The 14,463-nt window shown below is 41.7% G+C and overlaps 1 protein-coding gene across 1 annotated transcript in view; it reads left to right on the top strand.

The window, feature by feature from the left end:
- Window positions 1-14,463, top strand: part of SETD7 (SET domain containing (lysine methyltransferase) 7) — a 46,528-nt gene that overhangs the window by 12,434 nt on the left and 19,631 nt on the right. Inside the window, exons 3-4 of the mRNA XM_010830290.1 lie at window positions 6,226-6,427; window positions 11,271-11,460. Of these exons, the coding sequence (XP_010828592.1) occupies window positions 6,226-6,427; window positions 11,271-11,460 (392 nt within the window). The remainder of the gene's footprint in view (window positions 1-6,225; window positions 6,428-11,270; window positions 11,461-14,463) is intronic.

The raw sequence follows: 14,463 nt of genomic DNA, 5'->3' as shown, positions 1-14,463 counted from the left end.
AAGCCTTTTGATGAAAGTGAAAGTGGAGAGTGAAAAAGTTGGCTTAAAGCTCAACATTCAGAAAACGAAGATCATGGCATCCGGTCCCACCACTTCATGGGAAATGGATGGGGAAACAGTGGAAACAGTGTCAGACTTTTTTTTTTTTTGACTCGAAAATCACTGCAGATGGTGATTGCAGCCATGAAATTAAAAGATGCTTACTCCTTGGAAGGAAAGTTATGACCAACCTAGATAGCATACTGAAAAGCAGAGACATTACTTTGCCAACAAAGGTCCATCTAGTCAAGGCTATGGTTTTTCCTGTGGTCATGTATGGATGCGAGAGTTGGACTGTGAAGAAGGCTGAGCACTGAAGAACTGATGCTTTTGAACTGTGGTGTTGGAGAAGACTCTTGAGAGTCCCTTGGACTGCAAGGAAATCCAACCAATCCAACCTAAAGGAGATCGGTCCTGGGTGTTCTTTGGAAGGAATGATGCTAAAGCTGAAACTCCTGTACTTTGACCACCTCATGCGAAGAGTTGTCTCATTGGAAAAGACTCTGATGCTGGGAGGGATTGGGGGCAGGAGGAGAAGGGGACGACAGAGGATGAGATGGCTGGATGGCATCACCAACTCGATGGACATGAGTCTGAGTGAACTCCAGGAGATGGTGATGGACAGAGAGGCCTGGCGTGCTGCAATTCATGGGGTCACAAAGAGTCGGACACGACTGAGTGACTGAACTGAACTGAACAATGTTTTAAACTTAGTCAAAAGTTAATTTGGCTAGAGATAGGAGTTTAAAGTAGAATTACCCTTCATTTAAAATATCTTTCATCTTCCCTGGGTGTGCAGTGGTTGCCCAATGCGGGGGTCCTAGATTTGGTCCCGAGTTAGGGAACTGGATCCCACATTCTGCAACTGAAGAGCCCATGTGCTGCAACTAGGACCCAGCATGACCAATAAATAAATAAATAATTTTTTAATAAAATTTCCCTCTAGGTTCTGTACCAGACAGAAGGAAGGGAACACGGTGCTGGAGGGAGCACAGCTTATGCCTCAGGAGCTGGAAAGCCCCAAACCTTCTAGAGCCCAAAATGTGAAGGAAAAGCCAAAGCTGTTTAGTCTCCTAAGAACACTTTTGTGTATTCAGATATTAAAGAGAATTCTTCAGTGAAAATAGTTGAATAGATTGCAGATGTATCTGCCTAGGTAAACAACTATAAAATTTTTTCATTTCTTTGTAAGTTAGGTTTTCTCATTTAACTTAGTACTGGAAAATTAAGTACAAGAGCTTTGATAAAACAGATAAAAATGGTCTGTGTGTATATGGGAAGAAAGAAATCTAATTAAAACTGATTTTTAAATTTTCTCCATGTTTTCAAGTTATTTGATTCAAGTGCTGGTCCTGGAAAAATCAAACCATTTTTTGTAGCTTCTTAACATACTAAAATATCTGCCAAGTGTTGAAAGAAATTTTAAGAAAATACAAGTCAAGAACATTGGGTGTGGTATGATCCCATTTTTGTTAAAACAGCCACCACGCAAGGTTGGAAAATGCATAATGTATTAATGGAAAAAAAAAGTCTTAAATGATATATGCCAAACTGAGTAAGAGTGTACAGGGGTTTCTGCTTTCCACATCTTTGTAGTGTTTGATTTGCTTTATGTTTGTTTGTTCGTTTTACAATGAATATGTTTTACTTTTTTCACTTAAGCATTTATTTCATCCTTCCCTCAGAGAGGAATCTTTCTAGCTGGGTTTTTTAAAAGTAAATCTAGAGCAGTGTTGTTCATTTCTTTGTCTACTCCAGGGTCTCATAACCAGTTCCCTAGTGCTGCTGTTTTAAGCTAAGTTTCTCAGTAAAAAGCTCACTGTCATATACATGAAAGTGCGTGCTCTTTTAATAGTAACACTAGGACGGCCCAGAGGGATGGTATGGGGAGGGAGGAGGGAGGAGGGTTTGGGATGGGGAACACATGTATTCCTGTGGCGGATTCATTTTGATATTTGGCAAAACTAATACAAATATGTAAAGTTTAAAAATAAAAAAAAAAAATTAAAAAAAATAAAATAAAATAAAATTTTCCATTCCAGCATAAAAAGCAAAAAATAAATAAATAAATAATAATAACAGTTGTTATTCGAGCCGTCGTTATGTCCTCACATCTTCTGAGCACTTGCTGTGTATTAAACCTTGTAATCCTGAATAGCCTCATTAGTAGCTGCCGTTCACAAATGGAGAAATAAAGCACAGAGTTTAAGAAACTTTCCTCACTTGCAATTGAGTGGCTACAAGATAATGCCATTTTCTCACAGTTGATTTCTTTTTTAAATGCACATACACTTCATATAAAAAATTCTCCCTGCGCTTGAGAAATACTCTTAACATGCTCATGTTCCCTCTCAATTGCCTCTTCTCAGAGCAAGATTATCCCAGTTTCACTCTTTCATTTAGGAAATAGTGCTTGAAGATATGCTGTGTTTATATGTGAGGGGAGAAATACATAATGCCCGATTTGTTCCTGTAAAGGGCTTACAATCTATTTAGAGAAACGGGGCCCATAAGCTGATCATGGATAAAGACGTGGCACTTCCTGTACCCGTCCATGACTAGTCTCCAGCGACTGTGGTTACAGAGGTCAAGGTAGCCTCTTTGGAAGCAGGGCTCCATGTGGGGGAAGGGTAGGCTCCAGGGAGGCCGATGATGAGCACCCTTTATAGCATAACTCCCTGTGCCATTTCAGCAAGAAAAAGATTAGAAAGTTTTCCCTCCATAGCTACTTCTCAAATATGACTGGATACTAACAATTGAGTGCAACATAATGCCATTTTCTCATAGTTGATTTCTTTTTTAAATAGAAAAAGACCAGAGGTTGGAGAATATTCATTCTTTTCCCAAAGTTATTTTTGTTTTGAATGATAAAAAGGCAAATGTAACCCATAACTTTTTTTTTTTCCTGAAGGCATCCTCAGGAATTTAAAAAGTTTAGTTACACATGTTTTAAGGGAAGAAGCAGGGAAAACAGAGTATAGAAGCTAAGATACATAGAGGTGTGCTTGAGGCCAGTGAATAATGTAAGCAGGGGCTTCTAGAGCAGAAGTCGGACAAACCTTTTCTGCCCAGGGGGAGATAATAAATATTTTAGGCTTTGGGGGCCACGTATGGCCTCTGTTGCAATTATTCAACTCTGCTGTTGTGATATGAAAGCAGCCACAGAGGATACGGAAAGGAATGTTCGTGGCCGTGTTCCAGTAAAACTGTATTTACAAAAACAGGCAGCCAGCTATGGTTTGCCAGCCTCTTCGGGAGGAAAAAGTTAGAGAAAGAAGTGGTGCCTTTAACATCAGACTAAGAAGGTTTTTTTATTTTATTTCCTAAGTGACAGAAGATTTCAGAGCCTTATCATTTTTTATTGCCTTGGAGATCACAGTTCCTATGATAACATGTCCCTTTTTTGTTATCAGATTCCACCCAAGTTACCAAAACAATTTACCAAGGAAGCTAAGCTGTTTCCTCAGGCAGGGGCTGGAAAACAATGCAGTAAGTTTTGCTCTCCAAAGTCTTATGACTTTGCATTTGGGAATCTTAGGTTTATTGAGCTATAGGAAATAGTAGTTTGTTCTTAGGATTATGATACTAATAAGGGTGGGCTCTGCTGGAAGGGAGGGGGAGACAAGCTACTGGACATGACCAGGGGGAAATACGTGCAAATCCACATTATCGTTTAACTGATTCTTGAGACCCATGCCTTGTAGATTTCATCATAAACCTAAGAAATATTGGCAGTCTAGTCTGTCAGGGGATAATTCTGCCCAAACACACACAGTAACATTTTGAATGCCACTGAGAATTCAGTCAATAGGGTTGCTAGGTTTAACAAATAAAAATCCAGGCCACCCAGTTAAAATGGTATTCCAAGTGGCTCACTGGTAAAGAATCTGCCTGCAAGACAGGAGACCTGGGTTCAATCCTCTGGGTTGGGAAGATCCCCTTGGAATAGGAAGTGGTGACCCATCCCAAAATTCTTGCCTGGAAAATTCCATGGACAGAGGAGCCTGGCAGGCTACAGTCCATGGGGTCGCAAAGAGTCAGACATGACTGAGCGCACACACACACACACACACACACACACAGATAAGCAACAAAAAATGTTTTAGTATAACTATGTCCTGTTCAATATTTGGGACATAATTATGCTAAAAAAGTTATTTGTTATTTATCTGAAACTCCACTGAGCATCCTGTATTTTATCTGGTAATTCCCCAAGTCAAAATGGATAATTAAATAGTTTTTTGTCCTGTCTGTTGTATCATTATATCGGTTGATTGGTTACCCTTCACCAAGATTGTTCTTTTCTTTTTTTTTTTGTGGTTGAAATCTAATGACAGTGTAATCTCATTAATTCCAACCTCCCTAATTTAGACTTTTGATTATTGATGCAAGGGCTTTGCTGAAGTACACCTTCATCTCTACATGAATTTACTAGGCCTATTTATCATCGATCATACAAACAAAACTGAAAGAGAATGATTGATCTCTTTGGGAGACTACAGATAGTCTAATTACATTGTAATCAGAGGGTATTGTTATTTCAACTGTGCTTTTCTTTTAATAATTACAGATCATTCTATCATTCATTAACAGCAAGATAAGACTGTTCCAGGCAGAGTCAGGTGCAGCCACATCCTTCCCCATGGCTCCCTCCTGTCCCCAGTACCTGTCTCCTGGTTTTATGGCTGTCTTGTTCATAATGCTTCCTAGATCCTCATACAACTGTACTCACTACTTGAAGCCATCCTATAAATATGTTAGTTGAATTAATGAATGAGTGTTATCTGTGCATGTTAAAATAATCAAACTGTTTGTTGCTAAGCATCTTATGTTTTAATTGTAAAAAAAATAATAATTTGAGTTGGTCTTTCCCTTTATTCCAAATTTCAGTTCATGAAGGAATTTTTGGATAAAGTTAGCTTTGTTGCATAATGGCCTTTGCAAGGCTGACACTCAAAATATGTTATGAAATCCAAAAAGTGCTTTATGAGGAGAGAAAAAAAGGTTCTTATAAAATCACCATAAACACCCCTGTGAGCTTTCTTCAGTTTTGGGACTATGGGTCTCAAACTTTCTATCAGGCTACTAATGAATCCGCCTACAATGCAGGAGACTCAAATAACTGGATTTGATCTCTGGATTAGGAAGATCCCCTGGAGAACGAAACGTCAACCCACTCCAGTATTCTTGCTTTGAGACTCCCATGGACCGAGGAGCCTGGCAAGCTACAGTCTACGGGGTCACAAAAGAGCTGGACATGACTAAAGTGACTAAACAACAGCAATTGGTGTTAGTCAGGGTTAGCCTGCCGTCTTCCATACTTTACCCCCATTGCCCATGATTACACACACGTCACACATAGACACACACACAAGTACCTCCCCAGATAGCTTCCAAAGAGATGGAAGGGGATACTTTTGAATGGATACTAACTGTGGTTGTCACCAATAAATAATGCATTAATAGTGTAAGACAGATAGGTAGACATCTACATGTTCTAAACCATGTTTGTATTATTGGAGACCACTCTATATAAGCCATTTAAAGACCCTTGAGAACTCCCAGTGAGTTCTGGACCACTCATGAGGGAAGTTAAGCAGGAGTGGTTTATGTGTGGAAAGGGTAACACCAGCATTTCTGTTGCCTGGTGTTGGTCAGCATCTAGCCTTGGAAACTTAGTGTGCTTAGTCACTCAGTTGTATCCAATTCTTTGTGACCCCATGGACTGTAGCTCACCAGGCTCCTCTGTCCAAGGGGATTCTCCAGGCAAGAATACTGGAGTGGGTTGCCATGCATTCCTCCAGCGGATCTTCCCAATCCAGGGATCAAACCCATGTCTCCTGCATTGCAGGCAGATTCTTTACCATCTGAGCCCCCAGGGAAGCCCCAGGAAACATAACTTAGATGAGGCTTATTCTATTTCCACTTGTGGTTTCTTTCTCTTGTACTTCTTTCAGTAGAGAAACTGGATTTAATAGGAGCTAGGAGATTAAGAATTAGATCTTCCTCTGTTTCTAATCCTACCCATATCTCTGGAGTATTTTTCCCTAGCAGTCTCAGAGAACTCAGGAGGATGTACTGAGTACAGGTGGTCATTGGAACAGAGGTGGGCATGATACGGTCCTTTCTTTTAGGAGAGTTGAGTCGAGGTCTCACTCTCCTCTTTTGTTCTCCCTTGTCTCACAGCACCCTGGAGGGATATTATGTGGACGATGCCCTGCAGGGCCAGGGAGTTTACACTTACGAGGATGGAGGAGTTCTCCAGGGCACATATGTAGACGGAGAGCTGAATGGACCGGCCCAGGAGTACGACACAGACGGGAGGCTGATCTTCAAGGGACAATACAAAGATAACATTCGGCATGGAGTGTGCTGGATATACTACCCAGTAAGTCTTGTCACTGCTCATTTTGCTGAAAAATAGCATGTTTTAAGACAAGGCTTTGAGTCCTCCCAATGAAGAATAAAATGTATTCTCTGTGTTAGAAAACATGAGACTGTGAAAACTTGAGAGCCGGTAGCTGAAGCCAACAACTTAGGGGGGTTGTCCTCTCACTGTGAAACAGTTGACTTAAATTGTCCTCCGATCTGCTGTAAATTCCTCTTCAGGGTGGCTTTGGAAAGAAATGATTAGTCACAATTAAAACAAAATGGAGGAGACTTCCCTGGTGGTCAAGTGGCCAAGACTCCATGCTCCCAATTCAGGGGGCCTGGGTTTGATCCTACGGTAAATATCTTTTAAAAAATTAAAAGAAAACCAAACTGAGACAAACTGGCTTGATTATACCACCAATAAAAACAAAAATACATTGATTTTAAAAAATATTTCTTTGGGATATAGAAAGAATGTTGGAATGTTTCATTGTTGTAATTAATTTTATTCTCTCTCATATGTAAGAATGATTCCAACAATTTCACATCTTTTTGGACTTATTACACTATTGTTACTTGGCTTTCCAATCCCCCTCCCCATTTTTTGGTTTATATTGCTTAAATCAAGGTGATTAAAATTAACTAGCCTTTGAATATTTGATAACATTTTATGATCTTTCTGGAGTTGACTAGAGCAGAAAGAAGCAGCAAAAACCCATGGCTGGGAATTAATGCTGTAATTTTTGTTTGCATTTCAAATACCCCATCTGTTCTTAGTGAGTTTCCAGAAAATGTTTCAGAAAATAGACCTGCAAAAATATTTTATCTAATATTTTATTTTGTCCGGAGCTTAAGTCAAAATATGTTTTTTCTTAGTCTTAATCCTTTCCTTTTATGATTTAAAAGTATCAATAAAAACAAAGTCTCTATTATATGTATAACAGGAAAAGTAATACCAGGAAAATCTACTTACACATTATTGTTGCTGAAAAATAAGTTATACTCTAGCCAAAGAAAAAAATTGTGAAACATTCTTTTTAATAATTATTAAAGCATTTATACATTCTCTTGGTAGGATCTGCAGTAGCTCAGAAGTTTCTGTTACAGAGGGAGAAGAGGTGGAGGTACTTACCAGATTAGGAAGCCTGAACCTTCTGTTGGTTCGTCACTAGGCAGAATAAGCTTCCTACTGCCCCGTGCTAGGGAGCTGCCCATAGCACAGTGAATCTTGAAGTCAGGGAAAGTGGCATTCCTCCTGGGGGTTGAAATGAGGGAAATGCAATTGATTACAAGATTCTCCCACTACTTGTAATTTTACTTGTAACTATGATCAATTTAAGTCCCTAGAGGAGATCAAAGATGCACTGAGGTGAATGGACCTGACTCACTCAATGTAGTTGCAGTTTGAAACCTAAAATGCGCAGCTGCATTTTAGCTTTCAGCTTGAATTAGTGTCCTTTTAAACACCAAGAGAGGACTCCACCTTAGAAAGGAAGAAGCACTGGGGAGTTACAAGCTGTCAAAATTAACTTGGTTGATGACATTTTGTGTATAGTATCTGTTGGCATTGGGGCCAGGCGTGAGGCTGGTGATCACATCCCACAGCTCTGATCTCCAGGTTGAGAATCAATTAAGAAGTGGGCTTCCCTGATGGGTCAGACAGTAAAGGGTCTGCCTGCAATGCAGGAGATCTGGATTTGGTCCCTGGGTATGGCAACCCACTGCAATATTCTTACCTGGAGAATTCCATGGACAGAGGAGCCCAAAGGGCTACAGTCCATAAGGTCACAAAGAGTCAGACTCAACTGAGCAATTAAGAAATGGACATAGGTGTCAGGGATCAGGACTTCATTATGGCAGAGTTAGAATGCAGAGGTGTCATGGGTTTCTACTTCTGCCCCTCTGAACTAAACAGATGGGCCAGGTGCCCACAGAGCAGCTAGAAAGCTGCAGTTTTCCCTTGGGGAGTAGGGCTGCCTGGGGGAGCTTCCCCAAGGAGAAGAGAGGGTGAGAGGAGAGCAGGTGCAGCCCATGGGTGCTGCCAGTTCTCAGAACAGGTGAGCAAAAATGCAGAACATGTGACAGCAGTCTTTATGCTGTTAACCCCAACCTGGTAGAGATGGGTGTCAGATCCTGCCTTCTCACCGATCAAGTGAAGGATTCCTCTTCCCATAGGGGGAGCCACTGAGCAGAGGAGAGAGGGGAGCAGCTTTCCCTTTGCTCCCCCGGCACAGCCAACAAGGAAGTGTTTTGTGACTTGAGGTCAAAGTAGGAACAAAGCGAGGCAAAAAATAATGATCCTCCATACAGGATTTGTAAGCTCATTCTAAGGGTGCTGCTGCTGCTGCCAAGGGTAGTTTATTTCTTTTGAAAGTTTACCTTGGTACAGTGATGGAGAGTTTTCATTAAAAACTCATTTTTCTTTCCCTGGTAGCTCAGTCGGTAAAGAATCTGCCTGCAGCAATGCAGGAGACTCGAGTTCAATCCATGGGTGAGGAAGATCCCCTGGAGAAGGAAATGGCATTCCACTCCAGTATTCTTGCCTGGAGAATCCCATGGACAGAGGAGCCTGGAGGGCTACAGTCCATGGGGTCATGAAGTCGGACACGACTTAGCAACTAAAACCACCAACTCCTTTCTGAAATAAAAGAATCTCTGCTTTATTGTTCTGGACAAATAAAATCACTTGCCCCCAAAACGAAGTTTAAAGCACGTAAGGGGGGAGAAAACCTGAGACCCTAGAAAGACAGAATGCTGAATAAATAGTAATCTTGATGGCTTAATTAGTTACAGTGTGTGAGGAGCTCATGTGCTCTAACACCACTCAGCTGTCTTCATCACTGCAAGTCTGAAGGCAGATCTTGCAGAAAATACATCTCTGTTCAGGCTGGGTTATTAAGAATTAACTCAGGGAGGAGGAAGAGCAGTAATACATCCCTAGTGTCCTCTCTCGGAGAAGGCAATGGCACCCCACTCCAGTACTCTTGCCTGGAAAATCCCATGGACGGAGGAGCCTGGTTGGGCTGCTGTCTATGGGGTCACACAGAGTTGGACGTGACTGAAGCGACTTAGCAGCAGTAGCAATGTCCTATCTGGGAAAAATGCTTCCAAGTATTTTGCTTTCTATGGAAGTTCTGTGATTCATTTTTAAATTTATAACTTCTTTTTTCTCCAAAGACCAATTAGACTACAGTGAACTGTGGAGATCCTATACTTGGTGGTTATTTCTTCCTGCTCTCTCTCAGTAAACAGCATTTGAAATCACTCAGAAGTCGTCCCACATCACTGACTCTGAGTAGCTACTTCTAGAACCTTTCAGTTGAGGAAATAGCCAAGCTTTTAGAAGATGTCATGGCCTTACTAGTCTTAGGTCAAACCCACAAAGGTCCTAGATTTCTATTTATACCATGAGGACCTCCTAGATGGGAAGGAAAAAAAGGAAACATATCTTATACCCTAGATTCGATTTTTTTAATTAATTCTTTTTTTTAATAATATATAATAATATTTATTTATATAATTTAATAATATTTAATAATAATTAACTACTGGTTTATTTTTAGTGTCCCAATGCAATTTACAAAGTATTTATATCACCTCCTGTGTCCCTAGCACTGGTACCAGGATAGAGAATTCTATGATAGCCTCTGCCCTAAAGCATTTAAGGACCCTTGGGAATGAAGCAAGTGACAGTAAAACAGGAAGCACAGCTGGCTCCTCTCCTGGAAGGAGGCAGAAGGGAGCAGTAAATAAAGAAGAGTGGGAAGAGGGAAGTGATGGGCAAAGGAGCAGAATTTAGTTGTTCTTTTTTCACTTTGCATTCTAGCTCAAAAAAATAAAAAGCCATGGTATAGGACTCTCAGAAAGACAGTATCTCAAAGTTCTTTTGTTTATTCCTTAGAAAACACAACTCTCTACTCATGTACACTGAACTAATTCTTAAGTATCTTTGGACTAAAGATTTTCTTAATAGACCAGAAATTCAGAATTCAATATTTGAAAAACGAATTTCTAAGCATAGTGAGTAAGACTGTTTGCTACAGATCCTCATCACACTTGATATTGGCCCATAGTAACCCTTGTTACATTTCCTTTCAGTGTTTATGACATGTTACAAATGGGTGGCTCAGTGAGTAAAGAATCCGCCTGCAACGCAGGAGACATAGGTTCCGTCCCTGGGCAGGAAAGAGCTGGAGGAGGGCATGGCAACCCAGTCCAGTATTCTTGCCTGGAGAATCCCAGGGACAGAGGAGCCTGGTGGGCGACAGTCCATGGGGTCGCAAAGAGTCAGACACGACTGAAGGGACTGAATACACGTGCTCACACAAATACAGCATGTTTGTTTCTTAGGTAAGAAACCAAGTTAGAATCAGTAACTTGTCCAGGATTATAAAGTACAGCTCCATCTCTGACTCTGTAAATCAGGCTTATACGCTCCCTGTGCATATAGCCTATAGGAGACTGGGTGGGGAGGGATGATATGCCTCATGCTGTTCATGCTCATGTGAAAAGCTGAGTTCTTAAACTGTTATGATCCATATTAGTGCTACTAACAGTGGGCGTGCACAAGAGAAATACCTTGAACTCGTGTCATATGAGTGAGTAAGAGCCGCTCAGTCGTGTCTGACTCTTTGGGACCCCATGGCTTATACAGTCCGTGGGATTCTCCAGGCCAGAATACTGGAGTGGGTAGCCGCTCTCCAGGGGACCTTCCTAACCCAGGGATCAAACTCAGGTCTCCCGCATTGCAGGCAGATTCTTTACCAGCTAAGCCACCAGGGAAGCCCAAGAATACTGGTCGTGTCATATAGATAAATACTATAATATAATATTTTCTGGTTTTGGGTTTCTCCCATCAGGATGGAGGCAGCCTTGTAGGAGAAGTAAATGAAGATGGGGAGATGACAGGAGAGAAGATAGCCTACGTGTACCCTGATGAAAGGACGGCCCTGTATGGAAAATTCATCGATGGAGAGATGATAGAAGGGAAGCTGGCTACTCTTCTGTCCACTGAAGAAGGCAGGCCTCACTTTGAACTGATGGCTGGAAGTAAGTTGAATCTGCTTCGGATGGGTTGCTTTAATTCCAAAACAGGTTGTCAGGGCTTATTGGGGAGAAGTTAATTTCCTTGTCTTGTCTGGTGTATCAGCTTGGCCACTTATGAGACACCTCAGCACTTCAGTGGTTTACAACAGCAAACACAGGTCTGATAAGCAGCTGTATTCACTGGTCCGGGTGGGGCATGGCCAGGCCAGGTGGGACTCGAGGCTTCTAGTCAGTTCGGTGGTGGTGATGGTGGTTTAGTCGCTAAGGCATGTCCGACTCTTTGCGACCCCATGGACTGAAGTCCAACCAGGCCCTTCTGTCCATGGGATTTCCCAGGCAAGAATACTGGAGTCAGTAGCCATTCCCTTCTCCAGGGGATCTTCCCAACCCAGGGATCAAACCAGCGTCTCCTACTGATTGGCAGGCAGATTCTTTAACACGGAACCACCGTTCTCTAACGCTAGGGAAGCCCTGGTCAGCTCAGAGCCTGTGCTGTGTCTTAATTCTGGGCCCTGTCGGTTGGTTTTCTCAGGTGTCCACAGGAAGCCAGAGCATGAGCAGACACCTGCGATGCCTCTTGAAGCCTCGGTGTGTAACTGACACAAAGCCCCTTTCACCCACTTGTCATTGGTCAAAGCAAGTCACACGGCCAGGCCAAGCAAAGGCACTTTAGTAGCAGATACTGAGAATCACCTGGCAAGGGCATAGCTGTATAATTCTAATGCACAGGAGTGAAGAAATGACAGCAGTAATTTAATCAGTTTAAAATATATCTCAGGGGAAAAAAAAAACCCTACAGTTTAATGATTTAATTGATAAAGAATCAAATTAGGTAGATCTCCAAGTTGTAACGCTGACTCAACCTGAGTTCCGATTGGGGAAGATAAATGCACGTTGGCACCTGGGCTCTCTTCACAGTCTAACATTGAGACTTTCCCGGTGATCTGTGGTTAAGATGCTGTGCCTCCACTGCAGCGAGCATGGGTTCAGCCCCTGATTGGCTAAGATCTCACATGCTGAACTATGCAAGTGGTGGGAGGGGAAAGTCTAGCATCTTCTTGGAAGACATACTCCACGCACAAATGAGCCTGTTGGTCTCCATGTTAGAAAAAGTCCCGTTTCCTTTTAGAAGTACAGGATGGCACCAAACTTTTTTTCTTATTACGAAATTATTTACTGTAGAAAATCTGGAAAACATACAAAGAAAAAATCAAGGTTTTATATTCTGAGTGGCACAATATTAAGAAAGCTAAATTGGTCTGATTCCTGAGAAAACAATGTATGAACGTGAAAGTCAAGTGCTCAGTCGTGTCTGATTCGCTGCGACCCCATGGACTGTAGCCCACCGGACTCCTCTGTCCATGGGGTTTTCCAGGCAAGAATACTGGAGTGGGTTGCTATTTCCTTCTCCAGGGGATCTTCCCGACATATATGTATTTCTAATCTAAGTTAAGGTATAAGAAGAATAAAGTAGAAAAGATAGTGCATCTAGGCACTGCTAGGCCTAGATAATATTTAGCTCTGTGGATTGGAAGGAGATTCTCCAAAGGGTGGTTGTCCAAAAATAGGAAACCTAGCGCTTTACATTTAGCTCCAACTTGGGTTGTTATAAATGTCTCCGTTTTTGTTTTTTTAAGTTAAAAACTGAGGCATTTTAAATGCAGTATGGGAATCTGGATTGGATCCTGGAACAGAAAAAGGACATTCGTGGAAAAACTGGTGAAGTCTGAATAAAGTCTGGAGTTCACTCAATAGTAACGCTATGTTGGTTTCTTAATTTGGACAAATGTACCATGTAACATAAGAAATTAACAGGAGAACAGTGAGAGGCATCAGGAGCTCTCTGTACCGTGTTTGCAACTTTTCTGTAAATTTAAAGTCATTCCACAATGAAGTGTTTTTTTTTTTTTTTAAGTGTAAAGGTAATCTTTGAACTTTAAACTCTAATATCTGCACTCTTCATGTCCATTTCAATAGCAGACAGTGTTACAATGTTTAGAAACGAGGAGACTCCAGCCAGGGGGAGATCCCAGTTGGTGATGCAGATTTTAAAACTTCAGAAGTGGCAACACTTCTAGTGGCAAGAGTCTTGAACTTGAGAGTCACCTCGTTGGAGTCTTGGCTCCAGCATTTACTGTATTGTGGCTTGGGGCAGGTTACTTATCCTTTTAGAACCTGTTTCTTCCTTATAAAATACAGATATTGGCACCTACCATAAAGCCCCATCAGGGAAGTTACTGTGGTTATTACACTCTTCTTGGTATAAGTATGAAACGCATTTTGGAAAGTGAGAGTAATCAGTCTCAGGGGAATTATGGTTTTTCTTAGAACTCCTGGATGCAAATAGCAAGCACCCTCTTCAGACTCACTTAAGACCAGAAAAGGAGGGGTGGGTTTATTGGCAAGATTCCAGCAGGCCTCAGTTCTTTTAAGACTGGGTTGAACAATTTGGGTCTCAAAGGGGTCAGAAGGCATAGTTGCTCTGGGTGGGTGGGAGGAACCAGGCCCAGTCTTTGCTCTGTGTCCCGCCCCTCTTGTTTCTGTCTCCTTCCTCTTCCATTTACAAGTACCGAGCCACTGACTGGCTGAGAGGTGAGGGCTTTCAGGGTCATGTGGCTTCTGGCCCAGTGGGTGGGGGAGGAGCAAACAGAACGCACGGGTCTCACCTAAAACCCTCCTGACTGCCTTCTCCTGACTCTCTGTGCTCTTGGATCAACAAACGCTTCTTGCGGAGTTTCCTTGTGCCTCTGCCTGGAATTTCGTCTCTCTTCATTTCTTCTTCGCCTCTTTACATAGCAATTCCATTCCCGGCTAATGCCTATTCCGTCTCTTTTTTAGTGCAATTATCAGCATCACTTGAATGTTTCCTAGAAATGCAGGTTATCAGGCCCCCTTCAGGACTATTAGATTGAAGTTGCATTTTTTAAATTTAATTCTTTAAATGTTTATCAGAGTATAGTTGATTTACAATGTTGTGTTAGTTTCAGGTGTACGATAAAGCGAATC

Source organism: Bison bison, unplaced genomic scaffold (genome assembly GCF_000754665.1).
Source record: "Bison bison bison isolate TAMUID 2011002044 unplaced genomic scaffold, Bison_UMD1.0 scf7180017864517, whole genome shotgun sequence".
Lineage (NCBI taxonomy): Eukaryota > Metazoa > Chordata > Mammalia > Artiodactyla > Bovidae > Bison > Bison bison.
This window is presented reverse-complemented; position numbering and strand designations above follow the sequence as displayed.